The sequence below is a fragment of the Cryptotermes secundus genome, unplaced genomic scaffold, assembly GCF_002891405.2.
Source record: "Cryptotermes secundus unplaced genomic scaffold, Csec_1.0 scaffold317, whole genome shotgun sequence".
Taxonomy (NCBI): Eukaryota; Metazoa; Arthropoda; class Insecta; order Blattodea; family Kalotermitidae; genus Cryptotermes; species Cryptotermes secundus.
The window spans coordinates 349043-370586 of NW_019742557.1; the positions used below are offsets into that span (position 1 = coordinate 349043).

General features: G+C 36.6%; 1 protein-coding gene across 1 annotated transcript in view; it reads right to left on the bottom strand.

Annotated features, from left to right (window-relative positions):
- Window positions 1-21544, bottom strand: part of LOC111873332 (probable chitinase 10) — a 97447-nt gene that overhangs the window by 24020 nt on the left and 51883 nt on the right. The window contains exons 17-31 of the mRNA XM_023867973.2: window positions 19646-19868; window positions 18551-19081; window positions 16748-16929; window positions 15053-15257; window positions 13218-13354; window positions 11468-11699; window positions 10997-11176; window positions 10128-10339; window positions 8621-8756; window positions 7479-7621; window positions 6412-6597; window positions 4573-4698; window positions 2877-3039; window positions 2327-2546; window positions 1629-1762 (exon numbers count right to left, since the gene is read on the bottom strand). Of these exons, the coding sequence (XP_023723741.1) occupies window positions 1629-1762; window positions 2327-2546; window positions 2877-3039; window positions 4573-4698; window positions 6412-6597; window positions 7479-7621; window positions 8621-8756; window positions 10128-10339; window positions 10997-11176; window positions 11468-11699; window positions 13218-13354; window positions 15053-15257; window positions 16748-16929; window positions 18551-19081; window positions 19646-19868 (3010 nt within the window). The remainder of the gene's footprint in view (window positions 1-1628; window positions 1763-2326; window positions 2547-2876; window positions 3040-4572; window positions 4699-6411; window positions 6598-7478; window positions 7622-8620; window positions 8757-10127; window positions 10340-10996; window positions 11177-11467; window positions 11700-13217; window positions 13355-15052; window positions 15258-16747; window positions 16930-18550; window positions 19082-19645; window positions 19869-21544) is intronic.

Sequence of the window (21544 nt, forward strand, 5' to 3'; positions counted from 1 at the left end):
TTCAGGGTCCAAGAGTAAGTGAAGCAAGCTCACTGCCTGCTCTTTGCTGACTTCTTGCTTGGCTCACTTATGGATTTTGAAGATGAAGGCAATATGGTCCTCTGAAATGTTGGTGGACTTATCCTGTATTACATGACATTATGCCCCAGAAGACAGTTTTCTAAATGTGTATACTACTTAAAGACTGGCAGTGTAAGTTTGATCAGGATAGTTCTATATAAAACACATTTTTGAAGGAAATTAACAAATACTGATCTGAAATCAGCAGTCAGAGTGGTAGTCAGAAAGTTTATTTATAATTTAAGATTTCAAAGACACAGAGTGTACAAATATATGTGAATTAAATGAATCATGGTTGACATAAAACATTTGGAACACTACAAAATAATTGATTCTCTTTTGTTTATATATTTTAGGATCACAACACTTTTTGTGCGCATGAATAAATCTTGACAAATTCTGGCTAACAAGCAAGGTACTATAATGCTTAGAAATTCTATTGTAGCACATTTATTCTTAACAATCTATCTATATACCTATTCTTGTTGCTCCCACTTGGAGAATAGGGCATATGTGAAACACTTAATTCCAATTTAGTTTCTTATTCTTAGATAGTCGATAGGACCCTTGGATTGGGGATGAGCCTGATGTATGACTTCTACCTACACAAACACAGACAAACATCCATGCCTTGAGTGGGATTTGAACCCATGATCCCAGTGTTTGAATGGGTGATGACATTTCATGCCTTAGACGATGCAGTCACTGTGATCAGCTTTTCTTAACAATAAGACTATTATATTCAATTTAAATATGGATGCTTCTTATTCTACTACCTTTTGTTGCCAAAAGTCAAGAGATAGTGGTGTGGAATTACCGTAAAAAGTTGCCAAACCATTAATATTTTCAGCTGATTATGCATCTACCACTGGTTGGTTAACTGCAAAATTAATCAGTTAATAGCAGCAGCAGCAGCAATAACAACAGCAACAAGAATAACAAATTGCAAGACATTGCCATGCCTCCTTGCAGTTCTGTCTATCTCGTAATCCACTCAACAGAATATGAAACGGTATAAGACATGGATTTAAGATCAAAGTGTCTGAGAAAGAATATACAGACAAATCATCTTTTATACATGAGTATGCAAGAAGGCAATGAAATGGAGACCAATCTGGAAAAATGGAATTGGTGGGTAGGAAAATAGCCCTTAAAATGGCCCAGATCAGGCTCCATTTCATTACTTCATCTCTTGGGTCTCGGTGAGAGCTCCCTTGCACTATGAGTGAGACAATTCCTCAGCTTACACTTTCAATTCTGAAGGTGGATGCTGCATATTCCTTCGAAATGTCAGTATCCGCCTGTGAAACTACATGGTGTCACAACCCTGGAGACTACAGTCTGAATATATGGAAATTATTTATGTTAAAGAATTACATGTTTTTAGCTGAATTAATTGTTTGGGCCATAAAATGTGAATAAAAAATTACCCCAAATCAGACTTAGCTCGTCCATAGAAGGTGTGGGGGTCACATTCTCAGCCTGGGATACAATTACTCAACACGTTACCATTAGAATATATGTTTGTTTCATGAAGTTTAAATATTCTGATTAATGAAAATACATACTATTGTCCAAGTCTGCCCAACTGTCATGTGGTTTGATGATCAGCTGATCTCCATTTAGAACTGCAAATCCATATACAATGTGGGTGCAAAGTTCAGCATCTATGTCACTAGGAAGGTATTTACCAACGCCTTGCCTGCAAGAACAAATTTAGTACATTGTCCATATCTAAGAGTGCTGGAAATACAAGATTGGTGTATCTGTTGTAATGTTTCAGGCTTCACCGCAGCTGGTGAAACTCTTATGTCATGGTAGGGCATGTTGCTGGATAGGTAGTAGTGTCAAATAAATACTGAATGTCATCATTACTAATTAAACAGTGTGGCTTCTTAGAATTTAATTATTTCTCTATCAAATAAACTCAGTCATTTCTTAAGCAATTATCTTTCTAAGATATTCTAATATTAAAATTAAATGCCAGTGAAAGTGCGATTACCAACGAAGTCACTACAAAAATCTCTTTTTCCAGAATGGTACACAACTAGCAAAATACAAACAAACAAACATTAACTTATAACTTATCCATTGACAGTGAAAGGTTTGACCAATTCCTGAGAATGCCTGTAGCATGTTTACCTCCAGATGCTGTTTTCTGTTGTCACTATGTCTTTCTCACAAAGAATTATACTGCAAAAGACTATGCTCTTAGTTACTCAGTGTTATCTACTAATTTAGACTTTTTATACTGTTGTCTTCTTACCTGTACCAGGCCCAATTTGTAAAGTAGCAAACAACTTTGAAATCACTACCAGTGGGAGAGGTGCCACCTGAAGAAATTGGTCCAACTGTTGCTGGTGTCACTGTTGCAGTTGAAGATAAATCAATTTCTGATGCACTTCCTGATGATGGTGCATCAGTGCTCACTTGTTGCAGGCTTTCAGTTGAAACAGGTACTGTTGGAGCTTTTGGTGGTTTTGGAGCTGTTTGAAGGGACAGAAGTTTTCTCTGTAAGATTTGAGGCTTTCACGGTGGTGACTATGAAGAAAGCAGTCTTCTGGGATTTGGCACCACATATACACGGTGCAAAATCCCAGAAGACTGCTTTCTTCAAGTTTTCTCTGGTTTACATGTGAAAGCACTAAATATCTATTCTTAGAAAATGTATTAGCAAAATATTACTTGATGAAAATAAGAATATTCATTAATATTAAACAGCAAATTCAACATTAACTAATTTCATGCAGCTGAGCCCTTCTTGAGAAGCTTCAAATTGTGAAGCTGCCCCAGAACTTCCCAGCATTTAGACTCACATTCGAAGCCTTCTTCTGTCCCTCCTCTGGGTGGATCAGCTAGAACTTCACGAATTGTGTTGAGCAGCGGATGAACTCCTTCACCACATTGATTGCGGAAGTCATCCAAATCAAGAGCCCACACCATACCTCCTCCAAGACCCATTTTACGAATATATTCAGACTATGGCATAAAATTCAAGCAAATATGTTAAATACATATAAAGATACATGTGCCACTTTAAAATATATACTGCATAAATTCTATTCACACTAGAATAAGAATCAAATTACCATCTGAATGCATCTGGTTTATATCCTTGTGTTGATTATGTGTTGTTAAAACCCAAGTATGTTTTGGCCATACAGAACCATTTTCAGGGATGTACTACATTAAAGGTATATTTTATATTTCATATGTATAAAAATTAAGTATTTAATACTTGTATATTTGAGTCATAAAATATGTATAAAAGGCTTAAACTAATATTATATTAAAATTCATATATACTGTATATAGACCATAGTTATTTTAATTGAGTACAGTGTTGTGCTACATTGTACACTCTTGTCTCATACTATTTCTTACTTGTCTTGGTTTAGTCTGATTCTTGGGGGGTAAAGAACCATGTCAATACACCAAAGATCCACCTTTCTGACACCTAAAACAGGAGTATGGTGGTGGTGAGAGATGAGGAATGAGGGCTTGAATCGTTTTCAAAATTCTAGAGCAATACTTGCACAATCCTCTAACAGCACCTACTACTGCATACAAAGTGGGACCCAAAAATAACCGGAAACGACCTGTTGCGCGCGCATACTTTGTAGTTACCAGTTGTGCTGCTAGGTGGTGTTAGCTGGGGGTCTCCCGCGACTGTTAGTGAGCTGGCGTCAGTCTGAGTTAAGTGGTTTGTCTGTGGTGCTCTGTTGTGTGCGTTCCTGTTTCAACCCTTTGGCGATTAGTGAGATGGCCGACCAGAAGGAACAAAGAGTGTGCGTGAAATTTTGCTTTCTGTTAGGGAAAACTGCACTTCACTCTTCAAGTCGCGGCAAACATTCACGCGGTTTTCTCTTTGGTCATCTCCGAGCAAGCGAGGAACAAATTTTGCAGACACCCGTCTCATGTGCAAACCTTCGGTTAAAATTCGCTGGACCGTGCTCCATGAGATGTTCGTTTCCTCAGAAAGTTGGTCAATGGTCTTTCGACGATCTTCATCAATTTCATGCACACTCTTTGTTCCTTCTGGTCGGCCATCTCACTAATCGACAAAGGGTTGAAACAGGAACGCACACAACAGAGCACCACAGACAAACCACTTAACTCAGACTGACGCCAGCTCACTAACAGTCGCGGGAGACCCCCAGCTAACACCACCTAGCAGCACAACTCGTAACTACAAAGCATGCGCGCGCAACAGGTCGGTTCCGGTTATTTTTGGGTCCCCCCTCGTATACTGGCAGGAGTACAACAGCTTTGGGTGTTCTCTATTAGGAATGATGTAGAAAACAAGGAACAGAGAACTGGAAAGAGAAAAATTACAGTTTTGAATATAGTGTAATAGTGTATAGTGTTTAGATAGTATATATTGGTGGGGACTAAGTAAGTTTTTTTTTTCATTTGCCAACTTCAGTTTATGTAATCATATAAACTGTAAATTACATCTGCAGGCTACTGAGAATTTTAATATTACTGAATTGTAGTGAAAGAATAAGTCACCTTTGTCCGAATAGTTGCAGCATCATCATAACTGACCCACTGATTGCCATGGAATGCATATGGTCCCATTCGTTTCTCAGAGTCTTGCACCACTGTCCAGCCACGATTCTTTACCCGATCACAGATCTACAAACAAAATGAGTATTAGGAGGAATGCTGTCTTCTGGGATGTGACATCGTGTACATATTGTGTGTTAGATTTGAGCTTACCATGACAGTAACTATGGAGAATACTGTTTCCTGGGATGAAGACCATGAGTTAGTCGGTAGAAATAAATTTCCTCCCAAACTTATTCAAAGTTAAAATTTAATAGCATAGGGAATGGTTAAAGAATACTACACTACAATGAATTTTATAGACAGTGCTCCGATGAAGCAACCTTCACTGTATATTCAAGAAAATCTGTAACATATCTAGATTAAGAAACATTTCAAAACTGGGGGCGCATTGTGGTGAAATCAGGACAGTTACATCTATTATATCCCATACGATTATCTGTAGTTCAAAAGAAAAAAATGTTCTTTTAGAGTTATGTAATCTCCATGGAAGAAATACATGTGTATTATTGAAGGACACAAAGGAAAAGAAAGGTTTTTTGTACATGTATATTTCCGTCTTAAATGCAACTTTTTATCTAGTCACCCTACTTCCTTACTACATGTTTCGGTCATACACGGTTATCATCAGGTGTTTTCTAGCTTGCTAAAGTGTTGTTGCACTGTATGTCTAAGTTATATATCATGAGTAAACGCGATATTTTATAATTAAAATGAATTAAGCTTGGAATTAAAATTAATTAATATCTTAATGTTATTTCCATTGTGGTCATCATCCATTCATTTAAAAGATATTTGCTTGAGAGTATTTCTTGTTGTTGGATTTAGTAATGTTGCATTCCATTTGCAGATTGGTATTATGCATGTTAATTTTTCAGTTCATAAGAATGTCAATGTAGTGTTATTATCAATGTTGTTATGCATGCTCCTTTGTTAAATTGTTTGTGTGTGTAGATCTATGTGTTCAAAAGATACATTAATGCAATTGGATGCTTAAATATAGTATCATGAAAGGAAAGAGAACTGCTTAGAACCAAGTTCTTCAAAATTTGCTTATTTTCTTTAGAAATATGGAGCAGCAGTAACTTCATACATCAAAGATAAGCTCTTAATAAGTTCAAAAACCACAAATCTGGAATTCAAGTAAGTGATTTGAATAACTTTTTAACTTTGTACTGGAACAGTAACAGCTAAGATCATTTCCCATAGAAATACCCACACGAGTCTCACCAACTGATCGTCAGACCTTTGTCTTGTCAGATTGTAGATCAAAATTGATAACTAATAGTGATAAAACTAATAAATAAGTTTTCCAGATATGAAGTTCCACAAATGAATACTTTTAAAATATCTTCTTATGACACATATAATAACGAAGATTAACACTTTAAATCGCTGTGCTTTCTTATGTTATGAGCAGTAACCACCTATGTTAGGCATGGAAGGGCCACACCATAGCTCAAGCGGTTAGTTGCTGGCTTCCCATTGCGGCGGCACGGGTTCGATCCCGGGTTTGCTCAAGTGGGATTTGTGGTGGACAAAGTAGCATTGGGGAAGGTTTTCTCCGAGTACTTCGGTTTCCCCTGCCAATCTTCATTCCACCAATTGCTCCACAATCACCCTCACCTATCATCTGGGGCTGGTACAATAGGCCAGAAGTGGCAGCAGTACAAGGGACTTAGTCCCACCCCACTAGCAATAAAGAAAAAAGGCATGTACAAATTTTGGAAACCAACAAAATAGTTGCATTGTTTCTAAGCATCCACACAGTTTGCAGCACACCTCATAGTAAGCAAGGAATCCTGCAGCACGTGTGAACTCCCCTGCTTGTCCTGGTCCCGGTGCTCGAGCATTCAGACCATTTGTGGAAGAGTCAGCTAACTGGAATGACTGCCCATACAACGGCATTCCCATCACAATCTTGCGACGTGGGACTCCTTCTGAGATCCAGTAGTTGATAGAGTAGTTCTGAAAAGAGAATAATAAATGTGGATTAGCTGTATTATATAGTTTTTGAAGACTCTGATTATTTATAAGACAATTTAGTAGAATAATACCTGAGTGAATAAACCACTTAGGTTCTAAGCAAAGGATATGAAGGAGAGAAGATCTGTACATGTACTACACAACACGATGAATTCAAACTCAAAACAATGATGCAGTAGTTATATGTGGTTATAAGAGCCCTTAATGAGTTATCTTATGATAAGTAATACAAATGGATTAAAAACACTAATTTTGTTTTTGTGAAAATACTCGTAGTTTTCATGATTTTCACTGTCTCAAGTTAGTTTGACCATGACTATTCAAAACCTATTCAGTTAGTTTGTGTATCAATTATAAAGAGCAAAATACTGATTTCATTGCAAAATCTCATTGTACATGTTACTGGACACAAATTATTGTATTATTATTGTATTATGTCAAGCCTGCCTGTGAGTGTTAAGGACAAAATGTATGTTAACAGGAAGAAATTAATCTTGCATATTGAATGGAGGTGAAAGCCACAGGCATGAACCAGAAAATACTCATCCACTGTTTCATGGTGACCAACATATATATTTGGAAGCCAGATAAGAAAAATAGACCCGTAGGTATATATACTGACATCATAAATATGGACAGCTTGCGTTTGTCATATGTTTTTAAAAATACAATTCATCACAGACATTTATAATAGCTACAATAATATAATTCAAAATTGGTTTTAAATTATTACCCATAGTACATCACTTCTTAATATTTTCCAACAACAGTTAAGATCCAGTACAAAACATTAATGACATAGTGATTTCTGCACTCAGATACATGTACACATATAATATTGGCCAAGTGTGGGAACAACTTACTGCATTGAAGAAGAAGAAATCATCATCTGGGTGGAAATACAATGGTGCCAAATGACCAGTCTTCTTATCCCACTGACCATGGAAGTCATAGGTCATGATTGCCACCCAGTCCAGGTTCTCACCAAGAGCCTTTACATCATAACCTGAAAGTTATTGTAATGGCAAGGACTATGAATACAGAATCTCTGTTTCATACTTAGATATTAAAATATAATATAAAATGAACATTCATGCATATTCAGATGGACAGACTCATGGAAAATATATTTGTATAAATGGTAATGATATATATATGTGCATACATACACACACACAACAACAGAGTTACTGCTGGAAACAGTGTTTTCTAACAGGTCCATGCAAAAGGGTTATAAGAAAGATCATTGGGACGACCCAGTTAGTTGAGAATTGGCAGTCGAATTCCAGAGTTGTCAGTCCACTGGAGGTCAGCACGGGAGGATGTGATAGGACCTGAGCATGGGAAGCTGGAGAATCTCCTGATAAAGGCGGTTGCTAGGGAACAGCCGTTGAAGACACCGCAGGTTGGAGAAGACTTAGCGTGTAGTGATTTGTAAAGTATGGAAATCAGAGATAGCACTGTAATTACTTGTAGTTCTGAGGAGTGTGTATGAGTGGTTAATAAATCCATTCACCAATACTCTTACAAAACTGCAGAGATAAAATGAACACACTTGGCAGATAAATAATAGATGCATTTCAGATAATTGCTACACCATGTAAGAACACTGGATATAATAACTGTACCAAGAAGAGCAATAGATTTAAAATTTAAGGAGAAGAGACTTATGGGATGAGCCAGAACATGATGATTCAGACAGGTATTGGAAGACATAAAGAAGAAAGAAAATAGCTGATAAGAAATTGAAAAGGAAAGATTGTGACAAGATAGAAGAAGAAAGAGAAGATGAAGAGGAGGAGGGACAGGAGAAAGAGGAGGAGGAAGAATAAGATGAAGTGGAAGAAGAAGAGGAAGGGAGAAAGTGGAAGAATATTATGAGGAGGAGGTAGGAGGGGAAGGAGGAGGAGGAGGGGAAGACAAACCTTGTGCCATATAACACAGTCCCCTTATCTTTACCAGAAGTTACAGAAACCCATAACAAATGAATCAATATAATACACACCTGCATCAACAACACTCTTACTGGGGGAAACAGCAGATGATAATAGGAGACCCTTGGGGTTAAAGGCTTGCCGTAATTCTCTTATTAATGCGGCAAATGCAGCCTTGTCAGAATCAGGGCCTTTGTTACAGTCCACCTAGTAAAGCAATAAGGAATAAAACATTATAGTGGCTTCAACCTAATGTACCAGAACAACATTTGGGAAGGTACTATCTGCACCAGTGTGTATAGAGTTTCCACCCTGGCATTCTGAATGTTCCTATCTGTTCTGAATAACTTTGATAGACACATTTATAATATTAATTACAACTTTCATTTCAATTCATTTAGTTTTTATATTCTAACAGCTGCCCTTCAATAATCTGAAGATCTTCTTAATGTCATTAATGTATATAAGATTTTGAGGCATTTTTGAAAAAGTTTTTATTGATAATTCTACTTGCATAAGTTATACATAATACTAACTTTCAGTAACATTGACAATTGTATGAAGTATACACTCTGTGTTTCCTTTAAAAAAAAATGCGTTGCAGTGCATGTATATTTCTAGAAGTTTAAAAATCTGTTAACATGATTACTATGCTACCAGGAATGAACAGGCTGTATTATCTATGATATGAATAAATGAATGAATGAACGAACAAATGAATGAAATATTATGCTTCCTGTTATTACCATTGTTGCTGCTGCTTACCATGGTTTCTTTATTTCACATATACATAAATGTGTGCAAAGGAATTTGGATGGATATTTGTTCATACAGCATAATGACAACATTCATAATAGAGAATATGTCAGTAAATTTAAAGCCAGAGGAATATTAGTGGAAAAGAAATGGTTATTCAACATACTTTTCTAGCAGAAAATGTCTGAAAATTTACGAAATTCCACTGAACAAAGTTACATCACCAGAATAATTAATATCTTAACAGCCACTTAAAATCTGTGCATTTTTGTGGCAGGATATAGAAAGATGTAACTTTCCACCAAATTTATGGCATTATAAAAATAATGCAAGAGCATGTTTACAATGACTGACTGAGAGACAAATTTCCATGATCTGCACGACATTATATTACAATGCTAAGTCATCAGAAAAGAAGTTTAGCTTGTTATGTTAGCATAAATATATTTATTTACAAATATTCCCCAAAGGCATCAGTGCAGTTATCCTAACCTGTTCACATTTCTTTCATAGAATAACTTTAGCAACAATTATAGATCCTTAATTCAAACTTGCAAGATAATTTATAGTATATCAGGTTCCATTATAGCATGTTCAATTTAAATAGCTCTTATAAATATCAGAAATTTCAGAATCAGGCTTCAGTGTCAAAATATGTGGGCCAATAGACAATAAGCCTCACATCAGTTTGCTCATGTCTGAAATGTCCAATAATAATGTCTATAACTTGAGAGAATAATAGGATTTATGGATCCTAATTTATTACGAACATATGACATCACAATGGAAATACAGTACATTATTCTATATTTTTGTATTCACCTGCCAACATTTTGGATATTCCCAGTCAAGATCAAGTCCATCAAAACCGTGTTTCTCAAGGAACTCAGTAACATGCTTGACAAATCTTCGGCGTGCAGATGGGCTGTTTACCAGGCGACTGTATTTATCACCTGCAGAGTCATTCCAACCTCCAAGAGCAAGTGACACTTTCAGTCCCTTCTTCTTATAGGCCACAACTCGTTCATAGAATTCTGAATGTCACAAAAATAATTCCTGAGAATATAATTTTGGGTAAAGTCAACTAACACTTTCAGTCACTGTGTTTATACTGAAATTACACTTTCCTAACACTTACATGTATCAACTAACTTCAATGAAAGAAGTCCTTGAGAACTAATAGCCACTCAGATGATCAACAAATTCCCTATGTTTTATGGGCCCTGAAATTTCATTACCGTGTTTTTAACAGCTTAGTACTGGACTCCAGCCTGCAGTAGCTGAATTCAGCTCATACATTTCTCAGTCTATTTCTTCAAGACCTTTTTCAACATTATCACACTATCATCCCCTCTAAATTAAGGTCTTTCACATGGCTTCTTCCCTTCAGCCTTTCCTACTAACTTATGCCTACATTTCTCTCCCCCTTCCACTATGCCACATATCCTGTCCATCTCACTGTCCTGATACACTCACAGTCCATGTATCAGATTTATTGAACTGTTCATGTGCTAGAGGAGTGCACAGAAAATAGTTCAGAAACCACATTTTAGTTTTTGGAGGGACCTGAAACATAATTTTCAATTGAAATCTGAAGTATGCTTTTTTATAGAATCACAATACTATGTTTAACCTACCATGGACTCGACATACAGGAAAGAAGAAAATAATCTCATTACACTTATACTTACTGTTATCATAATCAGCCCACGAATCATGGGCTTTCACAATCAGGTTTTCATAATCCAGCACTGCAAAACCGTACACTATGTGGGTGCAAAGTCGTTCATCTATTGTCTCAGGAAGGTACTTCCCTATTCCTGGACGGTACCATGCCCAGTTTGTGAAGTAGCATATTACCTTGAAATAGCCTGAAATAAGAAATAACCTAGTAAATAGCCTGAACTTCTCCCAGTATCTGTAAAATTCTTTTCAATTTAAAGTCCTTGATTCTATGTATTACATTAGCCTACTTAATTTTTCCATTCATAAATTGTCCATTTTAATCTGAGGAGGATGCACAGTAACTGTTTCTTTCTTAATATAGCTTTATTCTGACATCATTAATTTCAGAAATAACTCAGCTCTCTATGTATTAAACTTTCTTGTTGTTTACTTAAATATATATTTTGTATGTGTAAGATAGATGAGAACATGATTACCAGATAAGGTACCACCCTGTGGAGGTCTTGTGGGCTCCACTGTAGGAAGACTAGGAGTGGAACTTATCACATCTCCGCTGCTAGATAGTGTGGTCTGTGTTGACCATGTTGGTGGACGTGTTGGTTTTGTTGTAGGAGGAGTTGGTCTCACAGTTGGTAAATCAGTTGGTTTTAAATCATCACCTCCAGATTTACATTGTGCATTTCGAGGCCAGTCACAAAGATGTGCAGCCTTCAATAAACCAGAAATAAACCACATAAATCATAACGTGGCTATACACAGATATTTTTTTCTGGTATTTTGCAAAGGTGTATCATTTTGGAATTTTTTTATACTGAAATGTTTCATAAGTAGAAAAAGAATACCAACAATGGTTACTGAATTTACAGAGCTTCAGGGCCATCATCGCTTCAACTATTTAAAGTAATCTGTACCACCAACATAAACACATTTTTAAGGTCCATGTTTCTGGTTCATACACAGCTAACAACTTATATGTTCATGTGAACATCCACGTTATGAACTTAAATACCGTATTTACGCATGTATAGGCCACGTGCGTGTATAGGCCGCAGCACAATTTTCAGACAGAAATTATAGAAAAATAATTTTCTTGGAATATTATTTCAGGAGTAGAAATTATTCCGAAATTTGACAATGTTAATTTTTTTAAATGAAGTGTGATTTTGAATATTTCGAATATAAGCCGCACCCCAGTTTTCCTCTTGAATTTCTGGCAAAAAATGTGCAGCCTATACATGCGTAAATACGGTATATGCTTATATTTAACAATACAGAACTAGAACGTGTATGAGATAAATTCTCTAAATACTATAAAAATGTCTGCTACAAGATTTCAATTCCAAAATAGGCAAAGGGAAAATTTTCCAACCAACTACTGGAAATGAGATTTTATATGAAACTACAGTATTGATAATGGAGTTAAGAGTATTAAAATTTGCCACATCCAAAAGTTGACTGTCAAATGTACAATGTTCCCATATTGATCGCCTCTGTGGTTTAGTGGTCAGAGTTCCTGCCTACAGATTCAGAGGTCCTGCATTTGATTCCCAGTGCTACCAGATTTTCTGAGAAGTAGTGGGTCTGGAACGGGGTTCATTCTGCCTCGTGAGGATAACTGATAAGCTATTTCAAGGAAATAGCGACTCTGGTCTAGAAAACAGAGATTAACGGTCATGGGGATCCATTGCTCTGACAGTGTGATACCCTCTATCTGCAAAAGTTGGCACTAACTTCGCCGACAAGTAGCTGTCGCTCGGTCGGTATAGCTTGCTTGCAGACTCAAGACACCGAGTTTGTTTAGAGAGATAGCATGGGATGGTATGGATTGGATTGATCTGGCTCATGATATGGACCAGTGGAGGGCTCTTGTGAATAGGGCAATGAACCTTTGGGTTCCATAAAATGCTGGGAAGTTCTTGAGTAGCTGTACATTTGGTGGCTTCTTAAGAAGTGTTTAGTTCCATGAGTGAGCATAGAATTTTATTTTTTGGATCATTTATTCTTAGACTCACATCACAGCTATAAACTGACTTGCACTGTTTTCAGTGTAATTGGGTGATAGTTTCAGTGGGGGACTTTTACTGATAAATAATATGATTAAAAGAAACAAAACAGACATGCCACATACAAAATTAAAATTTGTATCTGCTATTAGTTGCAGAGATTTTCAACACAGTGCACTAGCTATCACAACTGTTAGAGTTTTTATTTTCTCTTAAAACTTACATTATTCCAATGTAGCCCTGGACCACAGGAAAACTCTTGATATGTGCCCCATATGCAGACTAAATATTTTGTGCAGTCCTGTGCTGAGCTAAAGTCTCCAGCATTGCAAGAGCTGCCTTTCTTAATCTTCAAATATTCTGTATCAAGACAAAAGGATCAATACACTTTTATTTACACTAACACAACAATATTTATCTTACCAGATGCATCCCTTTAAATAATAAAAAACACTTTGAAATACTTCTGTTGAATCCAATGACTCCTTTTGAGTTTGGACTCAGAATCACTTTCAAGCACTACAAAGAAAGTATATTAAGTGTATTTGTTTCTAGTGTTATGGCCCTGTTTTTTTGAGTTATATATCCTTGCCTAATTTTAAAGTTTCAATTTGAAATATTTTTAATTGGTACTCTTTTAAAAAATTGTAACTAAATGTAATTAAATACATATCAAAATTAAAAAAAAATCTGGAAGAAAATGAAGTTATTTTAAGAAACATTTCTTATATATAACAAATAATTTGGAAAAAATATTATATTAAAAATTATAAGAGTTGCATGTAGGTTATGGCATAGACCTGTCTGGCTCAGAAGGGGGATTGCTGGCAGGTTACTGTGAATACAGCCGTTTACAAAACCTAGGGTTCTACAAAAGGCAGAGCATTTCTCAGATAGCTGAAAATCTTTTTACTTCTAAAGAAGGACTCTGCTACATGAAGTTTGTTAAACTTTTATGAAAAGCACATATCCATCAAGCCTTTGTGTACTAATAATAAAACAACTTGTGGCAAGAATGAAAGGCACAAGAGGTACTCCAGGACGATGAAACCATATTTTTTTGACCATATATATATATATCCTTTTGAGTTTAAGTAGTTTTCCTTAAGTAAGACCTCAAGGGACCTAAAAAATATATACATATATTAAAAGTAGCATACTGAAAGGGAACTATGTAGTATATAGAATTCAGATAAAAGTTATAATTTTTTATGATAGAATTTGCATTGTAAAAGGCTTTATGTCAGTAAAATATGATTCTAAAAATTCTGACATTCTTTCTTCTTATTTTAATCGATATAAACATTGTAAGAAAATGGAAGGCTAATTGGATTGGTCATGTTTTACGCAGAAACTGCCTTCTAAAAGAAGTTATTGAAGGAAAGATAGAGGGGCGGATAGAAGTGACAAGAAGACGAGGAAGAAGACGTAAGAAGATGCTGGATGACCTTGGGGACAGAAGAGGATACTGTCATTTGAAGGAGAAAGCTCTAGATCGCATTAAGTCGAGGAATTGTTTTGGAAGAGACTGTGGACCTGTCGTCTGACAGATTACTGATGATGATGATGATAAACATTGTGTACCACAAGAATATACAGCTTATAACATGAATGGAAAGTTGCATACCTAATTGACTTTGATGATCATCTATGGGAAACAGAACTTCGTAGTTGCATAGGTAACATCCACCACACTATATATAGTAGTTAGGCAGTGTTGTATACATATTGAAGAGAACTACATTTCTTGTCATGTATTGAGTTTTTGTCCAATGAAAGTCTTTTTTAGGAAATATATAAAGTTTTATTTGAATTATATGTGAAGTAAGGTTATGTTGGATCAGCAGATATCAGTATCAAGTTTTCAATTCAACTTCTACTGCAAACCTCCAACATCAAACTTGACTGAAGTGTGTGACATAGTTTTGATGATGAAACATGTATTGTATTATCATGTATTGTTTTATGCACTTTGTGCATAAAGGTATTCATGGGAGAAAGTGCAGTAGTTTAACCAATATTATATTGTACTGAGGGCACATCTGATATAGGACTTACGTGGGTATTCATGTGGAAGCGACAAGGAATTAGCGCATTTTGTATTGAAGGTCCAGTCACACATTGTCGCTGCTTGGTTCCACACTAGTCCTGGTGCACAAGTCTGCTTTACTGGTGTGCCATTAACACAGATGTAGAAAATTGTACAGGATCCAGGATCTGGGTAATACTGACCATTGGAACATCTCTCAGTTGATACTATAATCTGTGAACAAATCAACACCATTCAAATCACTAAGGATATTTTAGTCTTCATGTGCTTTGTACATCTTTCAATTTATTTTATAATTCTACTGTTAATGCTGTTGTGCCTTATGATTCCAGGTATGGTCTTTGACCACCCTGGCTAAATCGAGCATTTTTGATGGGAGCAACTGAAATGCATAATTTATATTTTTCTTCTGATCATGATGGCTGAGAAAGGAAACTACAACTGGATGTGGGATCCAGACCTCAGTGGGAGTCTAGTATTCCTCACATAAAAAAAGTTTTGATTCTTTTTCAGAGTTGAGGAAAGAGGAAGGCACGCAAACAATATGTTCTGGATTCATTTGGTAATGAACCCAGGACCTTCTGCATGCCATTGTCCTACATGACCAGATCCTATCCACCATAAGACATTTACTCATACAGTGACTTAATACTTAACCATCATAAATATTCTGTGCAAATATCTGTTTACCACAATATTATGTAGTTTGTTTATGTTTAACCATGGTCATTGTACTTATTTTGTGTGAGTTAGGTTCTGTCATTTTTTGGAATCCTTAAAACTGTTCTAAATTAACAGGCCAAAAAATATAACACATACAAGTAAGACTTTCGTTTATGCTCCTCACAGTTCTCTTAGAATCCAAATAATTTAATGTGCTGTATCAACCCACTGCTAGGCAACGGTTCGATAGACACATTCCGGTGGAGACAGATTCTTGGTAAACAGTCCATGGCTGGGTAATGCGTACAACAATATGTGACAATAAAGGACATTCACTGCTAGGCAACGGCGTGATAAACAGTCTTAGTAAGCAATAGAGGATGTGTTTCCTATGTGTTTGCCGCGCAGTAAACAGTTCTAGTCAACAATATGTGGTAAACACGCCCCTACAACAATAGTTACTGCTGGAAATGGCGTTATGCAACCCATTGTTAGGCATCTGAAACAGTTGGAATAAACAACGGAAATAGTTGTGTTTTCTGTGTGGTCAATGCTGAGGAGTTATCTTGAGGACAATTGGGACAACGCAGTTAGTTGAAAGTCAAGCTGTGAAGAGAAGACAAGGAGGTTCGTGTGAAATGGCCGCCAGTCTGGGAATTAGTTGAGAGTTATCAGTACAGAGTTGAGTTCTGCATGAGATGCTGTGAAGATAAGACCTGGAGGAAGGAAGCTGAAGACTCTCCATTGTTAAAGCCGTTGCCAGGAAATGGCTGGTGGAGGCACAGTAGGCTTGGAAAAGCTTAGGGGGTGCTGTGGTAATTTGTGAATTGTGGAGATTAGTGATAGATCTGTAATTACTTGTAGTTCCAAGTAGTGTGTATGAGCGGTCAATAAATCCACACACCAATCCAAACCATGTCTATAGCACACACATACATGTGACAGTATATTACAACTCTTGATTGAATATTTACATCCAAACTATAACAATTTGAAATTCCTTTCCACCTTAGCTAGACCCTAGAACTCAATATAAATACCTCTGTACTTGGCCTGCTTGTAGTTGTTGATTTCTTAGTTGTTGTCCACCAGCCATCTGGTATATGTGTTGTTGTTGTTGTTGTTGTGGTGCTTGTCCACCAGTTGTCCCATCCTGTTGTACTTGTTGATTGTGCTGTAGTCCACCATGGAGAAGTTTCTGTAGTGGAAAGTGTTGCAGATTCTACAACAGAGAAAAATCAGTTAACACTAGTAAACTTACTATTTATTTTTCTCTGGCTCTACAGCCCCCTTGGGACCTGGCCTCTGATTTTTCAATTTCATGATAATTTTATAGATGGTAGGACCCTTGGATTAGTGACCAGCTCATAGCAAGGCCTCTACCTAAACATAGGTAAACATAAACACAGAATAAACACATACACATACCAAACATCCATGCCTTTTGTGGGATTCGAACCCATGATCCCAGCTTCTGAGCCAGCAAAGACAGTACATGCCTTAGACCGCTTGGCTACCGTGACCAGCAAAGGTAAAGCAATTCCTGTAACAGGCCATGGAGGCCCATAGGATAGTGAGAGGTTGAGGGTCCCACATTATCTAGATAATTGGTTCACAGAGGGCGGTAAGGTTGTCAGGCTTACGTGCCGACCGCACTTAACCCCCCAGGAAGATTCCTAGTACACATTTCTGGTAGAGGCTGAGTCGACCCCAGGGCCATAGTGTGCCTGGAAGGATTAGGTCACATGAAAAAATCCACCTCATTGGGACTTGAACCTTCAACCTTCCGGCTTGTAGCATAGCGCCTCAAACAGCTACACTACCGAGTGCCCCATTGTAAACTTACTATACTTCCTTAATGTAACTTACAGTTTTCCTTACATTAAGTAGTTATGTTGCAGAGGCAGGATTCTTGAATGTTTTTCTTATAAATTTTCATTATTTTGATTTTTGGACAAGCATCATCAAACTGTTCCACGTACATAATAGCGTATATATATATATATATATATGTACATACAATAAACTCCCAGTTATTTAGCAAATGTGGGGGATTGTGTGTGGCAGTTACAAGAATTTGATGGTTGTATAAAAAATTCTTATAGAAACCCAATGAAACTGAAATAGAGTAAACAGGCATATAATTTATTAAACACCATGTAAAGACAGTTAAAATTAAATGTGATGCAAATACAACCCATAATGTAATAGCAATTGTGTGAGGAAGATGAAGGGCAGCACTGCTTGTGGTGGCTAGGAGAACTACCATGTAGGGGTTGAACATATACTCATTGAAATTTTCTTTTTTAAGTTTGTTTAAGGATTGTCAATTTTATTTTAATTACTTCACCACTTGTGTGAGAATACTGGACGTTTGAATGCCAGATAACGGGGAGTTTAATATGTGAATATACTCATTATTATGATGAAAGTAAGCTAATATTCCTATGAACTAAAGATTTTCCATTGCTGTGTATGCTGTTATATATTAATGGGACAAGATGCAGATAAAAAAGTGAGGGTATACACCAATAATTATACATTCTTGATAATAATGATTTTGTTATTCTAAGCATAAGCAATGGAAATATTTCATCTTTCAATCTTGGTGATTTCTGGACAGACTAGCTTCAAAACAGTAGATCTGAAGTCCTCCATTTACAATCGAAAGAATGTATCACTTAATGTAAACAGAGAATTCATAATTTATAACATCATTTTCTTAAGGTTCATGTGCAAGAAATGAAGGTCCCTCATTTACAATACATTTCAAAAGTTACTTCAGAAGTCAATTGCACTGGCTGAATCAATCTTACATTAAAATGTCGGTATAACCTACTCACGTTTTTCACATTTGGCTTCACTTGGCCAGTCACAAACTTTGCTTTGTGTATTCCAGTGCAATCCACCTGCACAATATTCTTTCCTTAACTCTCCCAGAATACAGCGGTAATATGCATTGCAGTTTGAAGGATCTGGAAGATATTCGCCTGCATTGCAAGGTGCTCCTGGCAAAGGAATGTCTGGTAAGGCTGTAGTGGGAGGTTTTGTTATCACACTAGTAGTGGTAGAGGGACGACGGGTAGTGGTAGTTGTAATTGTGGTAGGTCGTTGTGTGGTAGTTGTGGTTGTCGTAGGTCGTGGAGTGGTAGTTTTTGTTGTAGTGGTTGGGCGCTGCCACCATGGTGTTGTAGTTGTTGGCCTGGGAGTGGAAGTTGTAGTGGTTGGTGGCCGCCACCAAGGTGGTGTTGTTGTTGTTGTTGTTGTTGTTGATGTAGGTCTCCAAGTAGCAGAGCTTGAACTAGTTGTCCAGTCTGGCCAAGTTGTAGAAGAAGAAGTAGGTGGTTCATATGGTGGCGTTGAGCTGATTTCACCTTTAATTAAAAAAAGATTTTAAACTGTGACAATGAAATTTAAAGAAACTACTTTGTTAATTTTCTTATATCTTTATGAAACCCTTTTAGGTGATACATGTACTTAGCCACAGGACTCACATCCTAACTGGGAATTGTTTTGGTTTAAAGAGAGTGATGAAGGAAGGGAAAATGGATAATGGATGGGAAGGGTAAAGAACAGGCTGTAAGGAGAAAATCAGACCTGTTTTGATAGAAAGGAGAGAAAGGAAGGGAGGGAGAAAGAAGATAAACGTAAATACGGATAAAGGAAAGAAAGAAAGAGTGTGATGGATCTATTTCCAATATCTTTAACAGATCACATTTGTTTATTAGTGATAACAATATAATGAATATATAGGGATGGGCCTTCTTGGCCCTTGCATAAACATACCTGTCAAAATTGATACAAATGCTTCTTAATAACATTTGATTGTGTATTTACCTGCCCTGACTCCACCTCATAAGTTGGCACTGGTAATTAACTGTCCCCTGAGGATAGAGAAACCTACCTTTCTTTCATACAAATATTTATGTGCAACTGACCTATATCAACACCCGTAGTGAGGGTCGGTGGTTGTGGTGTGATAGGTGCAGGTGGTTTGGTGCAGTCTGCTCTGGTGGGCTCCTGCTCTGGCAAGTTGCCCAGTATACGGTTGATCGTTCGCAGCAAAGGGAAAGGTTCTCTGCAGCAAAGGTTGTTGAAATCATCCAAGTCCACTGTCCATGCCATTGCACCTCCAAAGCCCATATTTTTAATGTATTTTGCCTGAAAACAAAAGTAAATATTCAGATAGAGAACTAAAGTAATCATAAATCATAATAGGTAGCAATATCATGATAATTTGTAGTTTATTCAATACCACAAAACAATTTCTTAATTAATACCATTTCCTAAACTTAAATATACAACAGTAATACATTTATAAATATATTTTTCTTTCACATCGTTGGTCATGTCAGATTGTGATCCATATTTCATTATACTGTGTACATGATATACTAATACTGGTGTGTGATGGACTGGTTGTTTAGAGTATTATACTTGTCTTATAGATTTTGATATGCTGAATCCAAAAATGACATCAATTTTTGCCTATCACAAACATACTGTTTGCAAACAGTAATATTCCAGTTTTATGATGATTACTGTGCTGCTTGTGAGACAGGGTAGCAAAGACCACATTGTATTATTTTCACTTTGGTGTTTCACTGTGGGGCTTAAATCTAATTGAAATCCCACTACTGTAACAACTTACTGCACTTCTGTCTTCATTTATCCTACTAGTCTGAGGCTGCTAGTGTACCGTTGTTTATGGATTTGTACTCTTGAAGGAGAGAATTCAGTGTCAGAGTGGGAAAGATCCTGCAGATAACTTCACCCTTTATCAGCGAAGTGGGTAACTATACTGTCAGATACTAACACCACCTATATAAGACTGCCTATTAACATCCCCTATGCAAATCCACAGAAGAAATTATTTCTTACAGCACAGGTTTCCTTCTTCCCACAGAAGTCACAGGAAGTGTGGGAATCATGAAGTTCCTCATTAGTTGTCATAATAGGAGAGTAGAGCATGATGTCCGCAATGGATCAAGAAATAGTGGCCCCCCAGACTCAGTCTCATACCTGTTTCAGAGAATGTAATATGTGAATGTTTGGTTGATGTAAACAAAGTGCTCTTACCTTCACTGGGTAAGAATCTTGGATTCATGAGACAGTTTGTAAAGGGGATGGATAAGGATGGTGGCTGTTCCAAGTTCATCTTCAAGAAATTCTGAGCTCTCATTTATGAGAAAGTTAAAGAATGAGTTCTCATTTTGCAGCAGATTTGGAATTTCTGATGGACTGTGTGGTGTTATATCCCAGAAGGCAGAACTCTTCTCATGAACAGTTTGTAGGAACAATGAGAGAAGTTAAGAGAGAAGCATGGGTTAGTTTAAAGATGTTATACACAATTCTTGGTGACAATATGAGAATAACTGTTCGATATGTGCTTCATAAATATTAAATCTTAGGCAGTAAAATGACCTCGGAGGTTTATTTATTACACTCCTCTCTGGAATATTACTCCAAAAATCTTCGTTTGAATTTTCAATTGGGATATGATAAATAAATTGTATCAGATAGCAGAAAATGCGTTTATCATTTCTCATAATTTGTGAAAAAACCATATGTGATGATATAAAATGAACAACTTTTTAAGATCACTCTAGAAAAATGACAGAAGTTGACTTATTAGAATAAGATTTTTAGATGAATGTAATTGGTACAAAAGTTCATCATACAGCTCATATTTCATGAACACAGTGAAGAGTTGTATGGATTTATAATGTTGATACACGTATAAGTCTGAGCAAGTGAATATTTAATACTTAATGTTTAATGTTTGCCTTTGATGTTAAGCAGACATAACCTAGTGATACCTATTGAAGATGGAAACT